The sequence below is a fragment of the Gobius niger genome (assembly GCF_951799975.1).
Source record: "Gobius niger genome assembly, chromosome: 16".
NCBI classification, from domain to species: Eukaryota; Metazoa; Chordata; class Actinopteri; order Gobiiformes; family Gobiidae; genus Gobius; species Gobius niger.
Window position 1 is genome coordinate 19,550,813 of NC_136867.1, and position 23,965 is coordinate 19,574,777.

General features: G+C 43.0%; 1 protein-coding gene across 1 annotated transcript in view; it reads right to left on the minus strand.

Annotated features, from left to right (window-relative positions):
* Window positions 1-2,386, minus strand: part of LOC306975703 (glutamate receptor ionotropic, NMDA 3B-like) — a 148,136-nt gene extending 145,750 nt beyond the window's left edge. Inside the window, exon 1 of the mRNA XM_079573372.1 lies at window positions 1,420-2,386. Coding sequence (XP_079429498.1) covers window positions 1,420-1,956 — 537 coding nt within the window. The 5' untranslated portion in view covers window positions 1,957-2,386. The remainder of the gene's footprint in view (window positions 1-1,419) is intronic.
* Between the last annotated feature and the right edge of the window lie 21,579 nt (window positions 2,387-23,965).

The window sequence follows — 23,965 nt, forward strand, 5'->3', positions numbered from 1 at the left end:
CTTCAGGTATCTTTTCGTCAAATATCGATTGCATATCGTTTTGTTTTGACCTTTGTTACTCCAAACTGGCGCGTGTTTCCCGATGTTTCCCGTTGCTGTAGTTTGAGCATCGTTTGTCTATCGGAAATCTATATGTCCCACTACGGGGGAGGCATTGTCGGGGCCCTGTATGTTTGAGGCATGGCATTTGTGCGTCAAACATTTGCACTCCGCCGCTCCGCTGGATACACACGGATCAAGCTCGAGACTGACTGACGGACTACCAAACAGCCCACCTGCGGCTGAGAATACTAACAACCGAACCGGCCCAATGCAAAACCGTATATTTGTGAAGGCTACAAGAACAAGAACCGCAAGCATCAGGGGCCAGGGTTTTCCACCACCGCAGAAAAGTGTCTCAACTGTTTGAAAGATTCATCCTCGAAAGATGACAACCACTACCCGCCTCAATCATATTTCACACTTAGCCTGTCAGAATGGCTCCTAACGTGGAAACTGCGGGCCTTGAGGTAAGAGGCGTGGGGTAAGAGGAGAATCTGAGTCCACAAGATAGCACGGGTGAGCCTTATAAAACATGCATGGGGAGGTCTGCAGGTCGGAGCGTGGTGTTCAAACTGAGATCAACCACAAAATCTCAACTATTTGATGCAAGAGTAAAGTTATGAATTCTGTGGGGGTTTTTTATGTGTTTGAGAGCAGGTTACAACATCCAGTCACAGAGTGCAGTGTATGTGTGTGCCAGTCCTAAGCTCTCATAAACAGACAGGGTTACAGTGATTTGGAGAGAAAGTCCGGCGCTCATTCGTTGTAGGTCAAATCAATATCTGGAACCCCTCTGGGTGTGAGGCACATGATTTGTTGTGGTAATGGAGAAAAAGCTGAATGGGTAGTCTTGGTTTTGTCTAAGTCCAGGTTTAGTTCTCCTTTGGTCCTGGTTTCAATTTAACAAATCTCAGTCAAAACATTGATATGATTGTCTGTACCGAGATGTGATATATTGAGAGGTGGAGGAGTTTGTTGTTTTTACCAGTTGAGTGTTTTGCCGTCAGCTGTAAAGCAAAAGCATTTTGTTCTGAAGCTCATAGATCAAAATGTCTGCCACAGGCCACAGGTCAGCCAAGGATACTATTACACTGATATAAATATAATATAATATAATATATCTTTATTAAAACAAGCACCAAACAACTCCCTGAAGAAGTCTGATTTGTTGGATAAGAATATCAGATGCAAATAGGCTTTTGATTCAGGAAGAGTGCCATCTTTTTTCTTTTCTTTCATAAAACAAGGATATGTGAGCTACGACCACCTGCATCACATTTCCCTCAGTTTCTATGATAGCATAATCAAAACCCATTACATGTGTTTATTTGTAACTTTTTTGGAGTTATAAAAAGTCTGTGCACAAAGTGCCCATACCTCGGACTTGAGAGGCTCTGTATCCTCTAGGATGGACACAAAGGGGATCTCCAGAAACGAGGACAAAAACTCCAGCTGGATGAGCTCCTCTTTGCTCCGGGGGAACGCCAGCACTGCAGACACCCCGCGCACCACGAGGTCCTGACAGGTGCTCCGGGAGAGAGACTCCGGGTCCCCTCCGGTCGGGGTCCGGGCCATCATGTCCAGAGTAAGATTATAGGGCAGCAGAGGGGGGCTCTGGGAGGACGCGGTGGTGGCACCGCTGGAGGAGTCGGACCCTGCGCTCTGGTGCCGGAGGCTGGCCAGGGCGCGGTTCAGAGCGTTCTGTATCCGTGCCGGCTGCCGGGTGGGCAGCAGCGCACCGAGGCGCACACTGTATCCTATCCGGGAGAGAATGTGGCAGGGCTGAGTTCGCGGGGAGCAGGACTCTGGGGATGAAAAGGCGGAGGAGAGCAGCAGCAGCACCGGTGTGAGGCAGAGGAGATGAGGTCTCCCGGGCAAGAGGCAGTAACTCCAGAGTCCAAAGAGAGACAGCATGCTGCAGCTCCGACGCGCGACACAGGACGACTGGACTGCACATAGCTCCCTCTGTCCTACGACTCCAGCGCTTTCCTCGGACTTCTACTTCCTGCCTGCGCGCCTCCTTCAGTATCGGGTCGTAGCGCCTTTTCAAACTTTGTCTATTTTTCGGCTTGCCATTCCGTCAAAAGTGCTCCAGCCTACGCGTTTTGGAGAGGCAGGGATGCGAAGGACGCACGGTGAAAAACCGGGAGACGTGCGCGCAGCTCTGAGCGCTCGCCCCGCTTCTGTCAGTCTCCGCTGGAGGAAGGCTCAGCAGCTGTGAGCTCCGTATGTGTGTGTCTGCGTGTGTGCGGCCGAGTGCCGGCCCGCCAATAATGTAACCTCTCACGGAGACTGCCTCCTGCTGAATTTTAATGAATATTCTTCGGTAACATTTCCTTCCTGTTCCTCGGGCTCCACGGAGAATGCGCACGTAATGTTTCCGTTCAAAAACTAAAAACTAAAAACATTGGGCAAATTCCCCGATGTAATTATAAGTAGCCTATAATTATAGTTCCGTTTACAATCAACTCATGACAGAGATAAATAGAGTCCTGGTTCTGTTTGACGGTAAAGTCTCACGCTCATACATTAAAATCCAAGTTTTGATTCACACTTACCAGGATCTACAACCATGCGGTCCTGAATCATCCATATGCATGAGCGCAGTGAACACTTGTTCAATATCCTCCAGCGGTGAGCCTCCGAAATGCACTCTCGAGAGACTGTATTTACTTTAGATCACACCATGTGGAATTACGCCTTTTGTTACCGTGTGCCTTCATATCATCAGATGTAGTTTTGTTATAAAGTAGTGCCACAAATCCAAAGTTGCACATGCACGTTTATTGGTTTTGATTTCCCCAAACTACTACAATTGAAAATGATCCTATAATTGGCTGAGGAACTCCCAAACACTGTCTGCTAAGGAGCATTTCTCTTTGAATGTGAGTAATTCTTGTTGTGACAGTCCATCTTTAATACATTTAATATTATGAAGAAGCTTCTAAGGTCAACGTGACCTTGAATCTGATCAGTGAAATCCAATTGTTCTTTTACATATAAACACATTAGCTTTTGTCTTTGCATTGAGTCTCCCTTTAGCCACTGGAGCAATCAGGTCTGTGGGAGAAGTCAGAGACTGTCTGCTTGAAAAAAATAAATGGGACGTTTTAATTAGATCTTGCAGCCATTTGTTTAGCAAGGTAAAAGGCTATATTTAAGCACCTCCCCTGGTCTGACCGTCACTGCCCCTGCCAGGCCTGGCCAACACAAAGCTAATAGCTCACTGAAATCCCCGTCTTTCCTCTGAGATTTATTCCTGCTCCTTTGGCTCCGTCCAAATTCAACATCATCCCTTGTGTAACCAGGTCTTTTCAGCACCACGGCCAGCGCCATAAAAGTCGTCCACTCTCTGCATGATAATGTGGCTGGACTTGAGAGACAGCACTCCTTCTCTCGGTCACGATGATTTGATTTTGTACCATTAGAGCAGAACATTCAGAGTCTTTTGTCCTGAGACTGGTTACTGTGATTTTTGTTTTAGCTTTGTGAAATGTCTGCCAGGCGTCATCGATGCCTGAAATGTCTTTATCTTCCACTGTTTGTCTCTCTTTTGGATGACAGTGAAGTTGATTGGGACATCTCTGAATGCGCTGACTGGGGCTTGAGATGGCTGAGAATTTCATTTACTTATGCAATACCTAAACTACTTGATGAAAAATGCGCACTGAAGTTCCTGCAGTACTACTTGTTGAGGTCCATTACTGGTGCACACAACCCAATTTTACACAAGCTGTTCCACCATTTCCACAACATTTTCAACAGAAACAATAAGATGTCACCCACATACAGTAATTACTTGAGTACCCAACTATGGAACCAGACAGTGTCCGAACTGAACTAAATCTGAACAAGCTGGTCTCATGCTTTGCTTGCACGCTACAGAACACGAAGACCATGACAGTGAGATTAGCTGATAAACAACGGTCAATGCCATAATCACTTTGAAAACGTGAAGTTGAGATAAAGTACAAACAAAGAGCCACAAACAACTGATTCATTGGTAGGAAGTCACCCTCTCTGCGTAGAGGGATGCAAGACTAGGATAAAAAAGGAACTGTCAACAGAGGTCTGGACTTCACTTCTTCTCTTTCTCTGAAGTCACAAGCTGGTTATACTTCTTTGTAACTAGGAACAGCAGCAATAAACGCCTTATCTTTGAGACAATCTCTATCTCCAGTGTATGCTTTGGCTATATCCAAATAACTGTTCTCACGTGATACAAAAGACCCGGGTCCTAACAATTGGTGCCGAAACCCGGGAGTACTGCAGAGCAGCACCTGTAGATTGAGACATCTCTCCCCCTGCCCCAGATCCCTCAGTGGTTTCACGGCCTGCAGGATGGTGACCCAGCGCAATACGTCTGACAAATCCAAGACAGTCAATGCCAAGTAGCGACATTTATTTTTTTTCACTCCCTGTGCCGGCCTCTTCCTCCTGTCTCCTCATGCCCAACTTGCTCGATATAGAGTCAGATGAAACCTGCCTCTGTGGGCTTTGTTCTATTGCACAAACCAACAGCATTAAACTTGCATGGCTCCTCTCACACACTCCCCCAGGTACCTGTGGGAGCGAGGCAGGTAGTGCCGAGAACAAACGCGCCCCTTCCAAATGTGTTTCGCTGAGTTTTTGTTAGCACATTTGGCCTTATTGGGAATTCTAGTTACTCGCTCTTAGACGGGGAAGATTGTTAGCAAGATTGCTCAAAGGCGAATGGTAGCATGTGGTGTAGGTTTTTGCGAACTATTTGAAGGATTCAGAAATATTGTGAGACAAGGTGAAAGTAGCAGAAAAAAGTAATAAAGACAGTAGGGGACAAATGTTGAATTTCCAGCTTGAACGTTTTTGCTGCAAGAGGCAGTCTGATGGATAAAACTTTATGTGCGTGTTTCTAAACGCAGGCTGTAGATTAGACTTTGCCACCTATGGGGCTGGACATGGGATGGACAGACACTTGTGGCAAATGCAGTGGTTATGTACAAAAGTGGTGGTCCCTCTCCAAGCTTTTTCCTCCTCCACACTTGAATCCGAGGTCTGGGGTGATCGAGGTGGTGGCAGCGCTGCATGCGTTGGGGGCTTTGATCTCGTTTCTGTCGTGTGGATGAGATTGCCCTTCTCCCTTCGATACCAGCGCCAGAGCAGGACCAGTATTATATTGTCTTTCTCGCAGGACACAGCCACTGTTCAACAAACAGTGGAATAAATAAAACTTGCAGATTGTCCTGTGAGATCTTGAAAATGATGTAGCCGTAATGCTGAAAGAAGTACATGATGGTTGCGCGCAATGTTAATGTAAAGATGAGGAGAGCAAAGCAAAAGCAGTAACTTTAGCGCCCGTTGCAGCACACCACACCTCAGTTGACCCCTTTTTTCTCAGCGACTCACCTGCCCCCTGGCCACACAAGCACTGGCAAACATTTATTTGCACGCAAGATTTTCCTCTCGTTTGCACTAGCGTCAGGGGGAAGATCAGCCCCTAATAGTACTTCCAATTTATCCGGGGTCGGATCTGGGAAGCAAGAGTCTAAGCAGAGGTAGCCAGACTTCCCTATCCAAACACACTCCAGAGAATCGGGGGGTGTTCCCAGGACAGAGTCCCTCCAGCATGACCTGGGTCTTCCTCGAGGCCTCCACCCAATGGGACGTGCCCAGAACACGACCAGGAGGCATCCGGTACAGATGGTCATAGACCAAAATCTTATGACTATAATGAAATTGGACACCTTGATAATAATTTAATACTATTTCCTTCAAATACTTCTGAAACCTACACTACATTGTACCATTTGCCTTTGCAGTTTTTTATAATCTTGACTCAGATTTGATACCTTTTTGTGACATTGAAATTACATTGCAATAACAGCCTTACCGACAACCAACAATTACAATTTGTGCCTAATGGTATCCCAACCCTGACAGGTGTCACAGTGAAGAGATTATCTGTTTTATTGAGCTGTCAGTGGTCGTAATGTTATGCCTAACCTGTGGGAACTGGCCCCTTGGTCCACAGTGTGTGAGTGCGTGTTGTGAATGGCTGAGCTCCACCGTCTATGATAATAAGGTAGTTAAGGAACAGCTGATTAGTGCCGGATCAATGGGCTGTGGACAGTGAGTGGACTCCACTTCTCTGCCGAGCTTAGTGCAGAGGCAGGACTACACTGTAGGAAAAAAAAAAGGACAAAATCATAACTAAAGCTTAAGCAGCAGGAGCCTATTTTATCAAACTCATATTTTAAGTCTTCTATGACAAATAAATATGCAAATAGTGGCTCAATAACAGGCTGTTAATTGCTGGATTATTATTCGAAATCAGAGAAGTATAAACGGCAAAAATCAAGTGAAATTTGCCAAGTTGACAGTGTTTTCAAATTGTCAGAAACTGTCACTGAAAACTCAATCAGACTCAATAATGTGCCTTTTGTGAAATTTGTGCTTGATCCGTTAATCACAATAGTTGTTGTTTATCTTTTCAGCTTGTTTTCTAATTTGACTCTTGCAGCTGTTGTTTGTGTAAGCTCTCAGTCATCCAGTTTGTAGTAATGGCAAGGTTGTCAAGAGTATTTCTAACAACCAGGGTGTTAAAAGTAGAGGCCATTTTGCTTCTCATCCAAGGGGCTTCTTCAGCTCGTCTGTTCTCAGCTGAGTGAAATGAGCCGTTGTGTGTTGGGGACGTTCCACCTCAATCCTCAAGAGGTTTCATCTGTAACTAAGAATGTTTTAGCAGCTGCCTAAATATGAAGCAATCCAGTATAGAGGGTTTTGAAACTGACATCATATAATTCTCCATTCTTTTTATTTTACTTATAAATAATTCTCTTAATCTGTGGGAAGTTTCTCTCAAGATAACAAACTTTCAGATCTCCAAAGTTATTCGACTTGTCAAAACAGTCACACACACCGTGCCATGTTCCTCTGAATGCACTGGCTGGAAAAAAAAAAAAAAAAAGTATTATATTTCTGATGTGAGGATGTTCAGGCCTCCCAATGTCACCGTGACACCCACCGAGTGCCTCTCTGAATTTCTCAAAGGTCTCATCTTCAGCCGTTTCTCAGACATAATGCAGAAGGATTTGATGTTTTATGTCTCTGGGCTTTGGTTTTATGCCCAATCTCTAAAATGATTAAGACACTTCATGTTTTCTTTTTTGTCTGGGCGCTTATGCTCTGTAAACATGTAATCCCAGCAAATCTATAAGGACAATGATATTCTCACCCTGGGATGATGCACACACAGCTCTTTCCGGCTGTTAGACTAAATTGTTTGTGTTTAATTAGTCGTTGCATGTAACAGCCTTCATTCGTGAGCTTTGCCCTCGTGTGGAGGATTTCATTATTTCCCTCATTAGGTGTCAACTGAATGTGTAAGAAATATATATTTTTAACGTATCTGGGCAAAATTATCGTTTCATATTATATGTATGTCATTGTACAAGCGTGCAACGAAATAGTGTTCAGGTGTTGGTCCTGAGCCGCTGCAATTGAGCCACACCGCCACTGAGAACCTGACCAGCCTGTTTTTTAGAGGTCGGGGAAACTGTAGCACCCAGAGGAAACATGGCTGGCTGCCTTCAGCGCTCCTCTGATCCTCTGAAATCGTTCCTGGGTTTGTCCCTGTTTCAGAGCGTGGTGTCCTGCACTGGTCGGCTCCTCCTCCTTCCTCTTCCTCCTGCACAGCTCCCTCCACGCCACAATAGACTTTCTATCTTCTGGGAAGAGCTTAGCAATCAATCTGTTATATTCTCTAGTGAACGTCTATTAGCCAGAACAATAGAAGGCATGCATGGTTTAGCTGTGAGTCTTGCCCGGATACCTCCTCGTTTGTCCCTTTTTTGTTTCCTGTAGCTCCTCTTGTGACGCCTCCACTGTGCTGCAGGTGTGGGGGGCTCTTGGTACCTCTTCAGTGTTTCAGAAGAAGAAATGTATAGGTCTCAAATGGGTTTAGCTGATAAGCTAGTTGTTTATTTTATTTTTAAAAAGGCTGCTTTCTTTTTTATTATTCCATTATGGACTTTTTGCAGTAAAAAAAAATCCACCAAACCTCACAAAAACACAGCAAAGATGGACAAAAGCATCCAGTAAAACAGTGTGGAACACGGAAACCACAAATGCAGTTTGCACAAAAAAATGCAGCTGTACTGAGAGAGAGGGAGGTTGCATAAGCTTACACAATGTGAAGGAAAGTTGTGATGTTTAACTGTCTTACGATAAAGATGATTATTGCAAATTATAAAGAAAATACATATAAAACAAAATCGACTCATTTCATAGTATGTGTTATCACTTTTGCTGTGTTGGTAACAATCATGTAAATGAAGTCCGATGGTAGACCTCAATGATTCTGCAGTTTATTGTAGCTTCTTGCAATATGGACCTTGCGTCGTCTAATATTGCGCTAACAGAAGTTTGGCAATATTGAGCCCCCCGAATGCATGACCGCTAAAGTCATGACACAGACATCTCATCAGATTTTAGTGCACAGAGCTTTTCCAGACAAAGTCACTTTACAATTTCATGCATTATTCATTCGTTCTGAACACAGTGATAAGCTACAGCAGCCACAACTAACCTGGCGTGGACTGACGGGAGCGAGGCTATACGAATGAATCCGCGCCAACGATCCCTCCGACCTCCACCAATCACTCACACACCACGTTACTCAAATCACACTAAACAGACTACAGTAACAACCTCTGATGGGGGCGAAAAGCTACAAAACACGACAATAATGCCATGAAATAGTGTTTTCAAGTCCAGGCCGGAACAGGAGACCCACACTCTGTGCCCTTTGTGTTCCGACTCTTATCAGGCCTGGCTTATCCTGCTGTGGACACGTGTATTATTTCCTTGTAGCGAAGTTATTTTCCTCTTGGTTAGCTATAGCCCCTCTGTGTTTCACATCCATAGTTCCATTTCACTCGATGCATTTCGCTTCTTGACCTTTTGTCCAAACATAACCAACCTCTAGCTCCTTACAGGCAAAACTCTGGGCTTTAAAATGCTTGTCCACATATGAGCGATTAGGGCTGTGACCCCTTCAACAGCCCTTTATGGACTATGGACGCTTCTGGATTTCTTAAGTAGTTATCGGGGAGGAAAAACAACTACCTTTTATTCTACACGGCCCTCATGCAGGGATTTGGCAGATGCCTTTCCATTTGAATTGTTGATATACAAGTTTATACCTCCTGTTATTGATTAAAAAACAAAAAACAATCCAACATGGTTATTCATCTATTTTAAAATTTGACCCTTTCACGATGATTACATGCAGCACAAAGTCCGAACTTCAAGTGGTATTTTGTCCTCCAATGACTATTCATTCTGGCTAACTAAAGAAAAGGTCAGACCTAAATTGAAAGTAGCAGAGCCGGTGCCCATTAAACAAAACAAATCCTGATACAATTTGTGCCACAGCATGTCTACATATTTGGACATAAGAAATTGCATCTCAGGGTAGGCAGGAAAGGTTATTTTTATAGCTCTTTTCACATGAAACAAGTCATCCAAAGTGCTTCACGAGGGACAATCTTTCATTTAATTCACATTCAGAATTCATACATTGTAGCCACAGCTGCACTAACGGAAGCGAGCCGGCACACATCTGCGCCAACGGACCTGGAAAGGGAAAAAAGATTAAGATCCCCTCAAAGGACATGCATAATCATGTATCGCTAAGACGCCTCATTTGGCTCTTCGGGACCTCCACGACGGGGACACGTCCTCGATTCGTCCCCTCTGGTTATCCGCAGGTGTCCCACTTGTTTTATCTCAATTGCTGTTTCCCTATTAAAGACCATGCCTCCCTCCGCAGGCCTATTTGTTTTGTTTTTTTATTATGTACATTGTAAAGGATTAATATGGAGAATAGGATTAAGCAGGCATCAGAAACCCAATTAAAGTAGCCCTTGATGTGTTCTGGCGGGGGTCGTGTCTCTCTGTCACCGTGAGGGATCCCTCCTCCTGTTCTCTCCTCACCTCCTGGCCCCAGCTCACCCCCCCCTCCTGTCTCGGGGATAACCTTCACCGTGCTCCCCCCCCACTCAGATGTGAGAGGTTTTGCTGGGTCTTCAAGAATGAGGAAATACCCCCTCGAAACATGCAAGCATCTTCAAAGCAGCATCGGAATGTGTGACAATAGACATTTCACTATTTCCATGGGCACTTTTTTTTTTTGTCGTTATCCTTCCTCAAATATTGTCTGTAATCGCTGTTAAAGTGAAAGCATTAGCAGAAGAAGTAGTTGTAGTTGCAGTTGATGAGGAGTATTTTGAAGTTGCAGGAATTTCAACACTGATCAAAACACATCAGTGATTCACCCTTGTACTGACGTTGCAATTACGCTGCAGAGGGACTCGTGATGAACTTGGCTTACTAACGGGGCAATCCGACAACAACTGCCAATTCGAGCGCGGTTCCTCCTCCTCACATGAAGGCGGGGGCAGCACGTCTGGGCTATAATCCCGGGTAATCTGTCAGTTCAAAGCTATAGGTAGCGCATATGAGGTCTCCAAATGCCAAGGGAGAGGGAGAGCTTTGAGTTTGCATTCCAGGCACGCCGCAGCAACCGCTAATATCACCTTTTAGCACATGGAAGCGAAGAAAGACTAGGGTTAAACGAGAAGAAAAAAGGACAATAATCGAGTGTAGCCAAAGCGGAACTGCTGGGAAGAAGAAGAAGAAAAACTCCCAAAACTGTGGCGAAGTGTTTATAGAGGCGATCCGGTTTGTTTGGCAAGCCTTTGGAGTTAAAACAAATTAACGACGTGGCTTCCCATTCATCTGAGTTCCTTCTAGCCCCGTGTGCAAAGAGGCCGGAGCGTGGAGAGGAACTTATCTAGAAGCAACAGCAACCCCGCGGCATTCGTATACGCGCGCCGCAGTGTATTATGCCACGTTATGGGCACATAAATCTATTGCCGTTCGCTTTTGAGGACAAATTGCAAGCCACCGCAATGCATATGGTTTGAAGAAGAATAATAGCCCGGATATGCATGGGAAAGAAGAGAGAGAGCGTGTGAGAGAGAGAGAGAGAGAGAGAGAGAGAGAGAGAGGTGGTGGGTGCCCCCTATCATATGTATGTTCAGTTTAGTGGAACATGTATCCTCTGAGAGAACGCATTGTGCGCTACATTTCATGCCAAGCTGCATCTTTGTTTTGTTTATATGAAGGGCTCAATATAGAAACATGTCCATTGAGAAATAGCTTACATTGGGGCGTAATCAAGAGTGGTGTTGCTTTAATGCACAGTGATTCAATTTGCATGCCTGTATGGCGGCTTATCTTCTGGCGGAACTGGTCCCAAGTGTTCCGGTCAAGAGCCCTGTACATTATTTATTTATTTATTTTATTTACAATGCAAGAGGCGGCATTTTTAGCATCCCAGTTCTTCACAGGAATGACAACAGCCTGCCGTAGCTGACAACTGATAAACGCGGATAATTCTCTTAATTATATTTATGTAGATGGACTTTTAACTTTTTGAAGTAGCTGCCACTCATTTGACTAGTTTTATCATATCGTTCTTTTGACTTTTGCTTGACTAATATTGTGATCCATCTGTGCTCTTAGAGAGTAAGTGTCAAATGCTTCATAGGGAAACATAAAATAGATGGGGTTTGTGATCCGTATCAGTGGTGCGCGGGTTGATCCGAGATGAAGTAGGTGCCTGTGGTTACGAGTCATCCAAAAATATTTGTCATGATATTCAGGTCGCGGTCGGTCGGGTCGTTTGAAATAAAGATGCCAATTAAACCTTTGTAATTAAAGCCGTACTAAGTAACTTGTTTACCTCAATAAATCATTTTCGTAGTCCCTCTGGGGGTAATACACAAGTGTTGATGGGATGATTGGGGGGGTCTTTCATCTCCCCCTGGTGTCTCTGGCCGGAAAACCACTAATGGAATCACGAAGAAGAAGCTAACAGGCAAAGCTAACTGCGGGCTAGCGGCACTTTAAGTGAAAAAAAAAATCCATTTTGTAATTAGATGAACAATATCCCTCTCTCCCTTTGCCTTTTCTGTCAGTGTAGTATTTACTCTCATGGACAATTAATAAGTAAAAAAACGAACATCCTATGACACCTGCAATTACGTGTATGGCCTCTAGGGGCAAGAGTTACTTAGTACTGCTTTAATATATTATTAGTCTAGTACTGAAAAATGTTGGGTCGAGTACAATATTTTCTTTACACAACTTGCAGTCCAAGTTGTGGGCGGGTTAGTTGAAAACGAGTGCGGGTTGTTTATACATTGACCCACGCATCACTTACCCGTATACTGTACCAGTTTATGGCAACTTATTTTGAAATATCAGGATTTCCAAAACATTTCTTTTTTCATTTTGTTTCTCACAAACTCAAAGACAAATCAGATATTATGCCCAAACAGTCACTCAATACTCACAGTACACATGTGCCTCTTTACTCTTACTTGAGTCATTTCCAGCCAGGTGTTTCTGACCATCAGCCTGGCGCAACATCTGGAGATGGCTCCCCGGGCGCTGCACTGCGGTCGCCCACTGCTCCTTACGGATCGTCCCAGCGGCGTCGAAGGATAGGTCAGATGCAGAGGACAGATTTTGTTGTATAATGAGAAATAAAGCACCTTAACTTAACTTTACCTCTACTTCGGCAAAATCATCGTATAGCAACATTATTACTTTGGCTACTCTGTCCACCTCTGTATTAGATTAACAATTTCTTCTACAAATATTTTGCTACAGAATACTAAAAGACAAACCCACTCATCTGGAAAAGGGTTTAGGTTTAGTCCAGATAAAAATGGCGTCTTGCTCTTGCCTGAACTTCTCACTCGCTTGGTGTTGTGAATAAAGTTAAAAATATAAGGAAAGACATTTCTCAGGTTGTGTTTGATATAAAAAAAAGTTTGAGGAATCATTGATCTGAAACTCACTTATATTTTTGTTTCTTTCCTTTTGTCATCTTTGCCGGTATAAGCCCTTCCCCCGGCAGGCCACGATTTCAAAGATGCCTTTTCCTGGACTGTATCTACCTTGAGACAGGCTTTTCCTATTGGGCTTCATAGTCTTATTTTTACATTATTTGCCCACCAACAGAGATTTGAGAGCACTGCCAGGTTTTTGTTTTTTTTTACTCTTCAATATCTAACTTTTTGAACTACTGAGGATTCTGGGCATGTTCTTCTGCAACTTGTGGAGTAATGAAAATGGTGGAGAGAATCTTGGTGTTTTGCAATACAGTGCAATGATATGATTTGGGAATATGTTTAAATGTAATACAAGATGTTGTACCATTGTGGAAAAAGATTTTTGGTTAAAAATCGCTCATGTAGGCTGATCCCATGTGAATCAAAGCACACTGTATTCTCTGCCAACGCAGCTGCAACAGTTGGCAACACAAGCCACAGTAACGTTTAACAGCTGCTTCCACCAAAACAGTGTCAGGGAGCCTTTATTATTAATTAACCTTGTATGAAGTATAAGTGGAGAACATCTCATATTTGTGCTATATTGCTTCAAAGGAGAGCCGCATAAGTTCTGGGCATATTAACGATATTATATCCATGTTGCAAGAAGCCACAAGAAATCCAGAGGTCTTCTATGTGACTTGTGACTTGGTTTTTTTTGCTAATATAGCCCAAAACAAAAGTTATGAGTTCGGTTTTAGTCATAATTTCCTTAATTTAGTTCCATTTTAATCCTGATTTGGTCCTGATTTAGTTTTTTTTTTAAAGTCTGGTTTTGACACAATATGGTGTGTTCAGTTTGAGCAAGTGCTCCGAAGGGCACCAGATTGAGGCCATTGTAAGTGAATGGCATTGTACAGCATTTGTGTCATTGTTTTAATACTGCAGCAGCCAAAAAACGGCCTGTGTCAATGAGAACGATGAGAATGAAGAGCTACAGATACTGTATGTGTGTGACTGATGATACAACTCTTCACACAGACTTCACACACGGCCCGTTCATACAAAGGTAGTAAATTTGTTTGCAAACCTCAGTTCAGATGTTCTGACAAAACATTTGCATCACATAGTGTTCTCTGGTGCCTGTGCTCGCAGTGGCAAGTGAAAAAGGGAAAAGGAATTCAGCCTGAAAAGAAAGAAACAAAGCGGCATGAGAAGAGTTTTATTGGACATGAATCATGTTTGGTGCTCTGATCTCGGCAGAAGACAATGAATCAACGGTATGAAATACATGGGCGTGAGGAATGACTATAGGAGAGTCTTTCCCCCGGAGTCTGGACACTGGTGGTGGTAGAGGATGAGGTCTGAGGCGAAGGTTGGAGTAGAGATGAGGCCAGGTGGAGGAGGGGCGGAGGAGGGTTGCAGCACGCTGGGAAACGGTCGAGGCAGTGAATGAGGAGGCTTAAGAGGGGAATCCTGGCTGATGATTGGTTGAAGCAGGCCCGAGATGAAGGGATGATTGGATGATTGGTGAGGTGTAGTCAGAGATGAGGCGATGAATGGAGTTCCGAGGTCTTAAGCTTCACGACACGTCTGAGCTGAAGTGCGCCGCAGCTGCAGGGTCAGAGCAGAGACACTCAGGTTCTGGGAGGCAGCAGCTATTAAACCATCGGGCTGTATAAACTGACCAAAATGGCTTGCAGTGGCCCTTTTAAATCCTGTAATCTGAAAGTAGTTCTCAGAAATTGTCATTTCACTCACATTGTGTTGCCTAACTGCTCAGGTATGTTTGAGTCGACGCTCAAGTACAATATAAAAGTCTATCTCTGCATTAAGTCTGTTTGCATACCACCAAGTGCCTTAATATTCCGCTGCCCTCCCTTTCCTTCTGTGGGCTGCTGGGAGAACCGTGTCGGATCAGCAAATCAACTTAAGTTAGCGTCCTTTAAAAGTCCTTGGACTGGAAACCCAACAGGAGACGTTCAACTGTACTGTTGGTATTGTTCGCAAAGTCTGCACAAAGACACTCCAAGGCAGCGAACAGATAGGAAATGCAAAATCAATGTCGGAGAAGTTGGTACACCGCAGTGCACTTTATTCACTGTAGAAAAGAAACGATTTTTTGCGGGTATGTGTTTCATTATACTGTAAGTAATGGCAATCTGGTGGAAACACCGGGGTCAACAAAAGGGTGATGGAAAGGATGAAAGAAAGACGAGAGCGAAAGACTATGATTATGTTCTAACATAACCTTTCAAGGCTCCCAAAATACTATATCAAGACATTTTAATTGGGCTCCAGTTGCTCAGAAAGTTTGAAATGTAAAGCCTGGTGAAGAGACTTTTTCTATAATGCCTTTGTAAATGGGCTTGTTATTATACTGTCTTGCTTAGTGAATAAACAAAGAGATGTTTCATTGTCTTAAGTTTGGAACAGGTCCACACTCTTTCCCTTATTTACACAGTATTCGCCTGGTCCTACTATCATGAGGGGGGTGTAAATATCCCAAGAGCTCATTTCCCCAGTAGTCTCAGTTTAAGTAGCCTTCCAACATCACCTTCTTCAGCCAGTGATCATTATCTTTGTCTGATTAATTAAAGTCATACTTCATTCTATTTTGAGGTTGTGATCTTTACAACGTGAATAGCTGTCTGCGCTTGTGTGCATCTTCTTTTGCGGCTCCTATCCTGCCAATCTTACCTCACCCACTCCCCCACCTTAGGAACAAACCAAAGGAACACTGCATGATGAGATTTGTAAACCAGAGCTTTTGAGTCCCAACTTCTTTCCTTTTCTGAATCACTCTTCGAGACTTTTTACACCCCGTCAAGTTTAACTCCATTAACTGCCACACGTACACACTCCTTTTAATCCACGCCAGACTAATAAACTGTCATCCTCACTGCCACCGATTTTTCATAACAGCGCCATCATCAACAGCGCTGTCTTATTAGCATTTTGGCCCGCAGTAAAATATCATCTTGAGCGCTCCCGTGACCACAGCGGAGTGCTACAGTTTTCATGATTGAATTCACAAAGCCATTAAAGCCCAAACTGCCAAGGTAACTTCTGGGAGGAATACGTTCTTGTTGTTACATCTGAGCGGAGGAGGGAGGGGGGAGAGATGACTGATGGCGGGACAACAGAGGAATCAGTCAAGACCCATCTGTGGAGGCAAATATGTGGATTCGGTCAAACAGAACTAGGGATAATGCAGAGGGAAAAGGGTGCTTCCCAAACGCATCCATTTAAGTTGAAATGACACGTTTTTGAAATGTGAAGAATGACTTTTCATGTCAATGTCTCCTTTTGACTGATTACTTCAGGGTGGTGGTACCTAATTGTAGCTAATTATAAATTGACCTAGAGCATGTAGAGACACATTTTGTAATACCCCACATTATGAACAGTTCAAAATGTAACACAATTTTCACTTGTGTAATAAAACCACAGCTTGTCATCATTTTCTCATATTTAAAAAACAATTATACAATGCAATACAAAGTGCGGGAAACACTTAGAGATGACTGTGCACGATTAAAGGACTTGTAAATACTTACAATTTAGAAATTGTATCATTTCTAAAACATTTACAAAGCTCTTTTCATCATTTGTTACTCACTTATGAGCAGCTAAATAGTGATTACTTTCTGTTTATACCGTTTTCCTGAAGCTTTTCTGACTTGTCCCTGACCTTGAGCAGACTCACAGATGGAGCACATAGTCACTAGACTGTCCCATCTGTTTAGACGTTTATTCATGTTAACAACAGTTAGTAAACTAAATGTATTTAACGCTGCATTACAAACTGCTTGATAGTGTGCAGTGATCCATTTTATTACACAATGAGTTGAGAGAGTTTATTACAAAATGCAGAGCATTATTACAAAGTGCGGTTTTATTTCACAGTGAATTTAACATTTTATTACATTTTGAACAGTTATTACATAATGCAGTGTTATTACAAATAACACCAGTGTTAATTTTGCAGACTACAATATTTGGTTATAATGTTGGTCAAAGTAACATTTTTGCTGATTAAGAAGAAGAATAACTTTATTTATATAGTGGCTTTCACAGACACGGTCACAAAGCGTTTTACATGAGACAATTACACATTGACTTGCTCTGTGGTGTAGCTTCAGTTTCCCCTGGGGGAGACTGACAGAAGCGATGTCGCGACTGCACACATCTGCACACATCTGCCAACGGTCCCTCTGACCATCACCATTCATTTTTTATGCACACTCTCATTCATCCTGGCCTATTGAACATGTTTTTAGTGGTGGGGGAAACCGGAGTGCCTGGAGGAAACCTATGCAGACTCGGGGAGAACATGCAAACTCCACAGAGAAAGGCCGAATCCAGGTGGGAATCGAACCCGGGAACATCTATCTGTGAAGCACAAGTGCTAACCGCTGCGCTACCGTGCCACCCAAATGACAACTAAAATGCAACAAAAACTAAGGTTAACTTATAACCTTTCAATTCACTGCCAAAGGAACAGCTCTGAGCTTTGTTCATGTGGGAGAAGCTCCATAAAGCTGAGGATCGTCATTTATTATGATTATAATAAATATTATAGATGCAAATTCAATTTAGTCGACTAAATTTACATGCAATTTTAGTCGACTAAAACTAGATTAAAATTGAAGATGATTAGTTGACTAAATCTCAAATAAAAGAAAAAAGAAGACTAAAACTAATACTAAATGTTGTCAAAATTAACACTGGATAACACAATGAAAACAAGCTTTCACTTTCAGCTAACAAATCCATAGCGCCATGATGAACAAACTTTGAGCGCAGAAGTGTGCAGTGTGAGTCTGGTGATGATTTAGAAATATAGAGGACAGTTTTGTGTTGTTTTGTCGCTTGAGCAGAGGACTGGGACGTGGGTAATGGGAGGGGGTTGTGTACCGGGCCTCATGACACATTATTCACCAATTATTTTATTATGTTATAAATTCACATAAAAGCAGCTTTTTTCTGGGTAGTCTGGTTTCAATGGGCCAGGTTGAGTGAAAGTCTGTCTGAGAGTGCGAGTTACAGACCAAGGGGACAAAGTATGGAAAATAACCAACGGCTACAATCTGGCGTTGCGTGTTTACATTCCCCATGTGTGTTCATTAACATTTATTTAACAAATGAAAAATAAATCGAGCTCCTTCCCGTCCTCCTTGAGGGCAGCATGATGACTGCTCAGCCACCTCGATATCCCATAATAGAAGTTACAGATGAGTAATGACGGACCACCTGTTCCGACACGTGCACTGATTTGTCCAGACAGTGGTTAATGCGTATGGAAAAGGGATGGGATGCACGTCAGGCCCATTATAGAGTGTTTTAGGAACCAGCGCAGTGTTTTGCAGTGATCTGTTTGCATATGGATGTGCAGTTAGCGCTGGGCCCACTCGATAACCGTCCTCTGAGACTTCTGCAGGTGTCTCAGCCAAAGTGTTAATCAAGACCTGTGGCCACTTTGATTGTAGCCCTGCATAAGTTACTGATCCTCAAGTGGCTAAACGCATTTGTGTAATTAAGTGCCTGAATTTAAAGTAGTTTAGTATGCAAAATACATATAGGGCATGTTTTGGTAAAGGTAAAGGTGCTTCATTTGTCGTTATAAATCAGCGGCAGTGCTGCGCCCGGGGACCCATCTCCAGACGTGGAGCCAGGCTGGTGGTCAGAAACACCTGGTTGGAGGATTCACCTATGGCACATATTTTTGGAGCTATTGATCTCTAGACCCATCAACAGGTTAGTTAAAAACTAACAAAACAATATACATATTAATTATGTCACTATACCTGATACTAAATTACAAACAGTAAAAGAGGAAACTCCAAACTCATTCTTAAAGAGACTAGATGCACATTGTCATTTTATGCTCACTACTGCCACCTCAGATCTTTTGCGTAGCTGCAGTTTCTATATTAAGCTCGTGCATGACGGTACTTCAGGCCTGAATTAACAACTTTTTAAGTGACAGTGCAGGATTTTAGAGGCAGTTGTGGCGAATAGGTTTGGGCTCATTCTACTCTGTATACTCTGTCATTAAACTCTGTCTAGTCCCTTTACGTTATTTGTAGCACTACAGTTCTTCACAGGAACAGGTGTATAGGCACAACTTACAGAGTCACTTTTCAGAGTCATTTTCACAGGAAGGCTAGAAAACTGGCAAGTTCCTGAAATTGGTTTTATAATTAGATGCTACTTTTTTCCTCGACAAATGTCTGTTTACCTTATTAAAGGGGGACGAAACACATTTCGTTCCATTACGAGAAAAAAAATCAGGTAAAGTGATTTAACATTGGCTACCACATAAAATTATACAATATTAACATCAACAACATTTTAAAAGATTTTGAGTCATAGCCAAATAAATTCCATAAGCGAGAATAAATTAGAAGGACACTGGCCAATCTAATGGTTGGTTAAAGTATGAGATTGCATCTCGCAGGTGTCTGAGCCCAACAACATTGGCCTTGTTTAGATTTCAGCAGATGCTAAGTAAATGCATCCTTAAATGTAATTTGGTCATTTCATTTTATCACACAAGAATATTCATGACATATTCTGAGTGCTCTGTATTTGTTATAGAACTGCCACTAACTAACTGTACAGATCTTTTGCGCATCTTAAAGCAACACAATTTCATATACTCCAATGATTGATTTCTGTTTTTGGAAGTGTCACCGGCTTCCACTGCATCATGCGACGCAATGACAAAAAAGCTAAGAATATAACAGCTGCCGGCAACGAGAAAAATCCATTTTGGGAAACTTTGAATGATTTAAAAGCTCAGTGTCGAACCTCTCATTATGCGTCATGTCCTGCTATCGGTCCTCATCATTTTAGATAATTGCTCCCAATGGCCAGCAGTCTGCTATTTGGCCCATTTTGCCCCGTTCTTGTGAGAAATTAAGGCATTCCTCCGGCGACCCTGAACTGTTCCAGCCTCTGTCATTTGACGGACAGCCCATTAGCGAATCATTGATTGGTTTGGATCTGGGATTGTGTGAGCCAAACTAATTAGGCGGCGTCCCTCCTCCTCTGCATCTCAATCGGGATCCGCCAGCAGAACAAAAGTGTAGCAAATTGGGTCATCTTTTAATCCGCCATTAAGTAAGAGTCATCCGCAGCCTACAGATTATTTACAGTAACCCTCTAAAAGACCAGAGCGGAATCTGATCGTGGCTCTGCATTTTGTTTTTCAGTACATTTGACACATTCTTGGATTGTTGTGGATGTCATTTAGTGTACAAGGGCGTCCAACCAATGGGATGCCAGTTCCATTTCACCCCATCGCCCACTGCTGTCACAAAGGGCGGGCTTGTTTGTTTGTTTTCATTTTCTATTCATACCTGGTGCATGTCTTTCTGATCCTGAATCCAGGAGCAGTAAAGATATTTCGATCTTCATGAGTGCCTGCACACATAGAGAAAATCACAATAAAAATATCTGCCAAATCCTCTTACATTTGGTTTCCTGTAGCAGCCTCAGAGAATCGATCAATCAAATCAAGTAAAAAAATTGCGACTTGCTACGACACCTGCAGTTGCACTTATGGCCTGTAGGGGCAAGAGTTACTTAGTACTGCTTTAAACCCCGCCTTAAACAAATGCATTTTCTCTAGTTTAACATTACCCAAACCTAAAAGGTTACCGCTAGTTACAATAGATCCATGGCTACAACCTATAGGCCAGTGCAATGCCTCATTTGAAAGCTAAGACCTACAAAACTGATCAGAACTGAAGTTTTTCCCTGCGTCGTTGCAACCTTTTTTGACATCATTGCTTTTTTGTGGCGTTTTTTTAAATTATTTTTTTTACATTTTTTCATCACATTTTTGTCACATTTTCATTGCTTTTTTGTCACTTTTTTGTTGTGTTTTCTCCACTTTTCTGTTGCTCTTTTGAGTCGTTTTTGTCGCTCTTTTTTCCACACATTTTTATCACTTGTCAACTTTTACTTGTTATTCTTTGGTTTCTTTGTTGTTGCGTTTTCATCATCGGTCTTTTTCAAGAAGCTTTTAGATTTGGGTAAAGCCAAACTTGAGGTTAATTAATGTAAGACCTATTATTTCCTTGTTTATGCCTGGTATAGTTGTAGACCCATCTGGAGCTGGAGTTTCCCAGGAAGCCTCTTTTTTGTGTGTGTTTAATTCGGTGAGAAAGTTTGTGAACCACTGAACAGAGCATATAGTAAGCCTTCTGACAGCTTTGAAACCAATGCTATACAAAAGTCAATGAACGAGCCTTTGTTTTCCTTTGGTGCTCGCGCAGCACCTGTTAGAGTGAGACAAAAGCAAATGAACAAACAGATGTAAAGCAGCCCAGACTTGGAGGGGAGCAGCTTGTTTTGCAAAAAAATTCAACACAAAGCAGTAAATACAGACACAGAAAGGAAGCGGGTTTGACATCAGCCTCGGCGGATAAAAGCACAGTGCAAAGTGACTGTATTGTGCTGACAAGCCCTTCTGTCATGCAGTGGCGCCCATAGACAGCGCTAATACGACCCAACACCATTTGGGCAGGAAACATGGAAGTTGACAGAGAGTTTATTCGGTTAACTTTTCTAACAAATTAAATGTAATCAGCGCTGACAGCTCAAAGTCAGCTCTTCCAATGCTATACAGTGCAGCTTCTATTGAAAATAAGCCACTATATTCCGACAACAATGAACAAATAGGCAGACAACGACACACGCTCAGATCATTTACTCAAACAATTAGGCGGCAAATCCAGCTGATGTTTTCAAAGGCTAAATGAGTGCGATACAGCTGTCCCAGTCAATATATAGCACTGAGCGACGTAATTAGTCCATATAATGTGAGAGGTGGCATTTGCAGTGAGGAAGCATTAACACGACAGAAGGATCTTTGTCTGCTACTTTGCACTGGAACAAACAATGACAGAATTGTAAATAGCGGGGTGACTTTGGTCAGATTCCTCTGCTAATTCCTCATTCTCGCCCTGATTGTTTGTCGGACATCCAATAAAGACGAATAAACTTCAAAAACGTGTTACTTTGTGATCAATGTTACTCCTTTTTGATAAAAGGCGATGGCTTTTCAAGGAGTCACTAACTTCTTTAGTCAGTCGCAAGCCCCAGTGCCGCTTACATCATGAATTGCATGTTTGTTTTTGCCTTGAACTCAACCTGTCAAGACCCTCTAAGCACTTCGCATCGCATTCTACATCCCCCTACGTCGATAAGTTTGTGTGTGTAGCCACTGAAGCCCGAGGGCTCACTCACAGAAACCTGACCATCGCAAATCGCCTGCTCACACTCATACATTAAATATCTCGTGTCAGTATTTATTCTCCACACACGAGGGGTCTCCAACATTTTTTGTGATACTTTTAGGGTAACAAAAAAGGCAGCGAACTTGAGCGGAGTTCTCCCAGGGTGATACAGAATTTCAACACGAAGAAAAACACTTGCTGCTTCCTCCTAATGCCACGATATTACCATATTTCATGGACTATAAGTCGCTCCGGAGAATAAGTCGCACCAGCCAAAGAATGCATTATGAAGAAGAAAAAAGAATATATATATAAGTCGCACCAGCCTTGGCAACTACCTGGGCATGGAGGCGTCACTGCACCGTGGACAAGATGTATAAGTCGCATCAGCCTTGGCAACTACCTGGACATGGAGGCATCACTGCACCGTGGACAAGATGTATAAGTCGCATCAGCCTTGGCAACTACCTGGACATGGAGGCATCACTGCACCGTGGACAAGATGTATAAGTCGCATCAGCCTTGGCAACTACCTGGACATGGAGGCATCACTGCACTGTGGACAAGATATATAAGTCACACCAGCCTTGGCAACTACCTGGGCATGGAGGCGCAATTGCACTGTGGACAAGATATATAAGTCGCACCAGCCTTGGCAACTACCTGGGCATGGAGGCGTACCTGCACCATGGACAAGATATATAAGTCGCACCAGCCTTGGCAACTACCTGGGCATGGAGGCGGAATTGCACTGTGGACAAGATATATAAGTCGCATCAGCCTTGGCAACTACCTGGACATGGAGGCGTAACTGCACCGTGGACAAGATATATAAGTCGCACCAGCCTTGGCAACTACCTGGACATGGAGGTGTAGCTGCACCGTGGACAAGATATATAGGTCGCATCAGCCTTGGCAACTACCTGGGCATGGAGGCGCAATTGCACTGTGGACAAGATATATAAGTCACACCAGCCTTGGCAACTACCTGGGCATGGAGGCGCAATTGCACTGTGGACAAGATATATAAGTCGCACCAGCCTTGGCAACTACCTGGGCATGGAGGCGTAACTGCGCCGTGGACAAGATGTATAAGTCCCATCTGAGTGTAGATCGCACCCCACGGCACACTATGAAAAAAAGTTTGACTTGCAGTCCGGAAAATATGCTACCCAAATGTCTGATGATTGAGTTCAACATTTTCAGAAAAAAAAGAAACGAAGCAGCTGTATACAGTAAAAAAGCCACACTTTTGAAGTACCACTTGCAATCATGAATAAATTAGCATTGCTCAAACACATCTATGCAAAGCAGCCATATTATTAGACAACGAGATACACTTCTTGTCACAATCTAAATGGGATATGAATAGCTTATGCGAATTTGCACCTAGAGAGCAGCGTTTTAGCCCGTAAGCACCGGGATTTGATGGCAGATGGTGAGATGAACTAAACGCTTTTAAACATATTCATCTTCGCTATAGTAGACTTGCAACGTCATTTCATTCCGGTCGGTAATGGGGAAGATTCTATTTTTTTGCACGTACACTGCGGACACCAACCAGCCAATAGAGTTTGTTTGAGCCGGATCATTACTGTGACTGTGATGTATGGCGTCTATGCTTATTCCTTATGACAGATGTGGATAAAGTACATCTGCATATGCATTATTCAAACAAGCAATAAGCTAAAGACGCGTGCGCTCTGTTTTAATCCTGTATGAGCTCCTGTTTTGCAAGATACATGGATTTCCAAAGTTGAAATGTTGCCCACTATTACTGCATAAAGC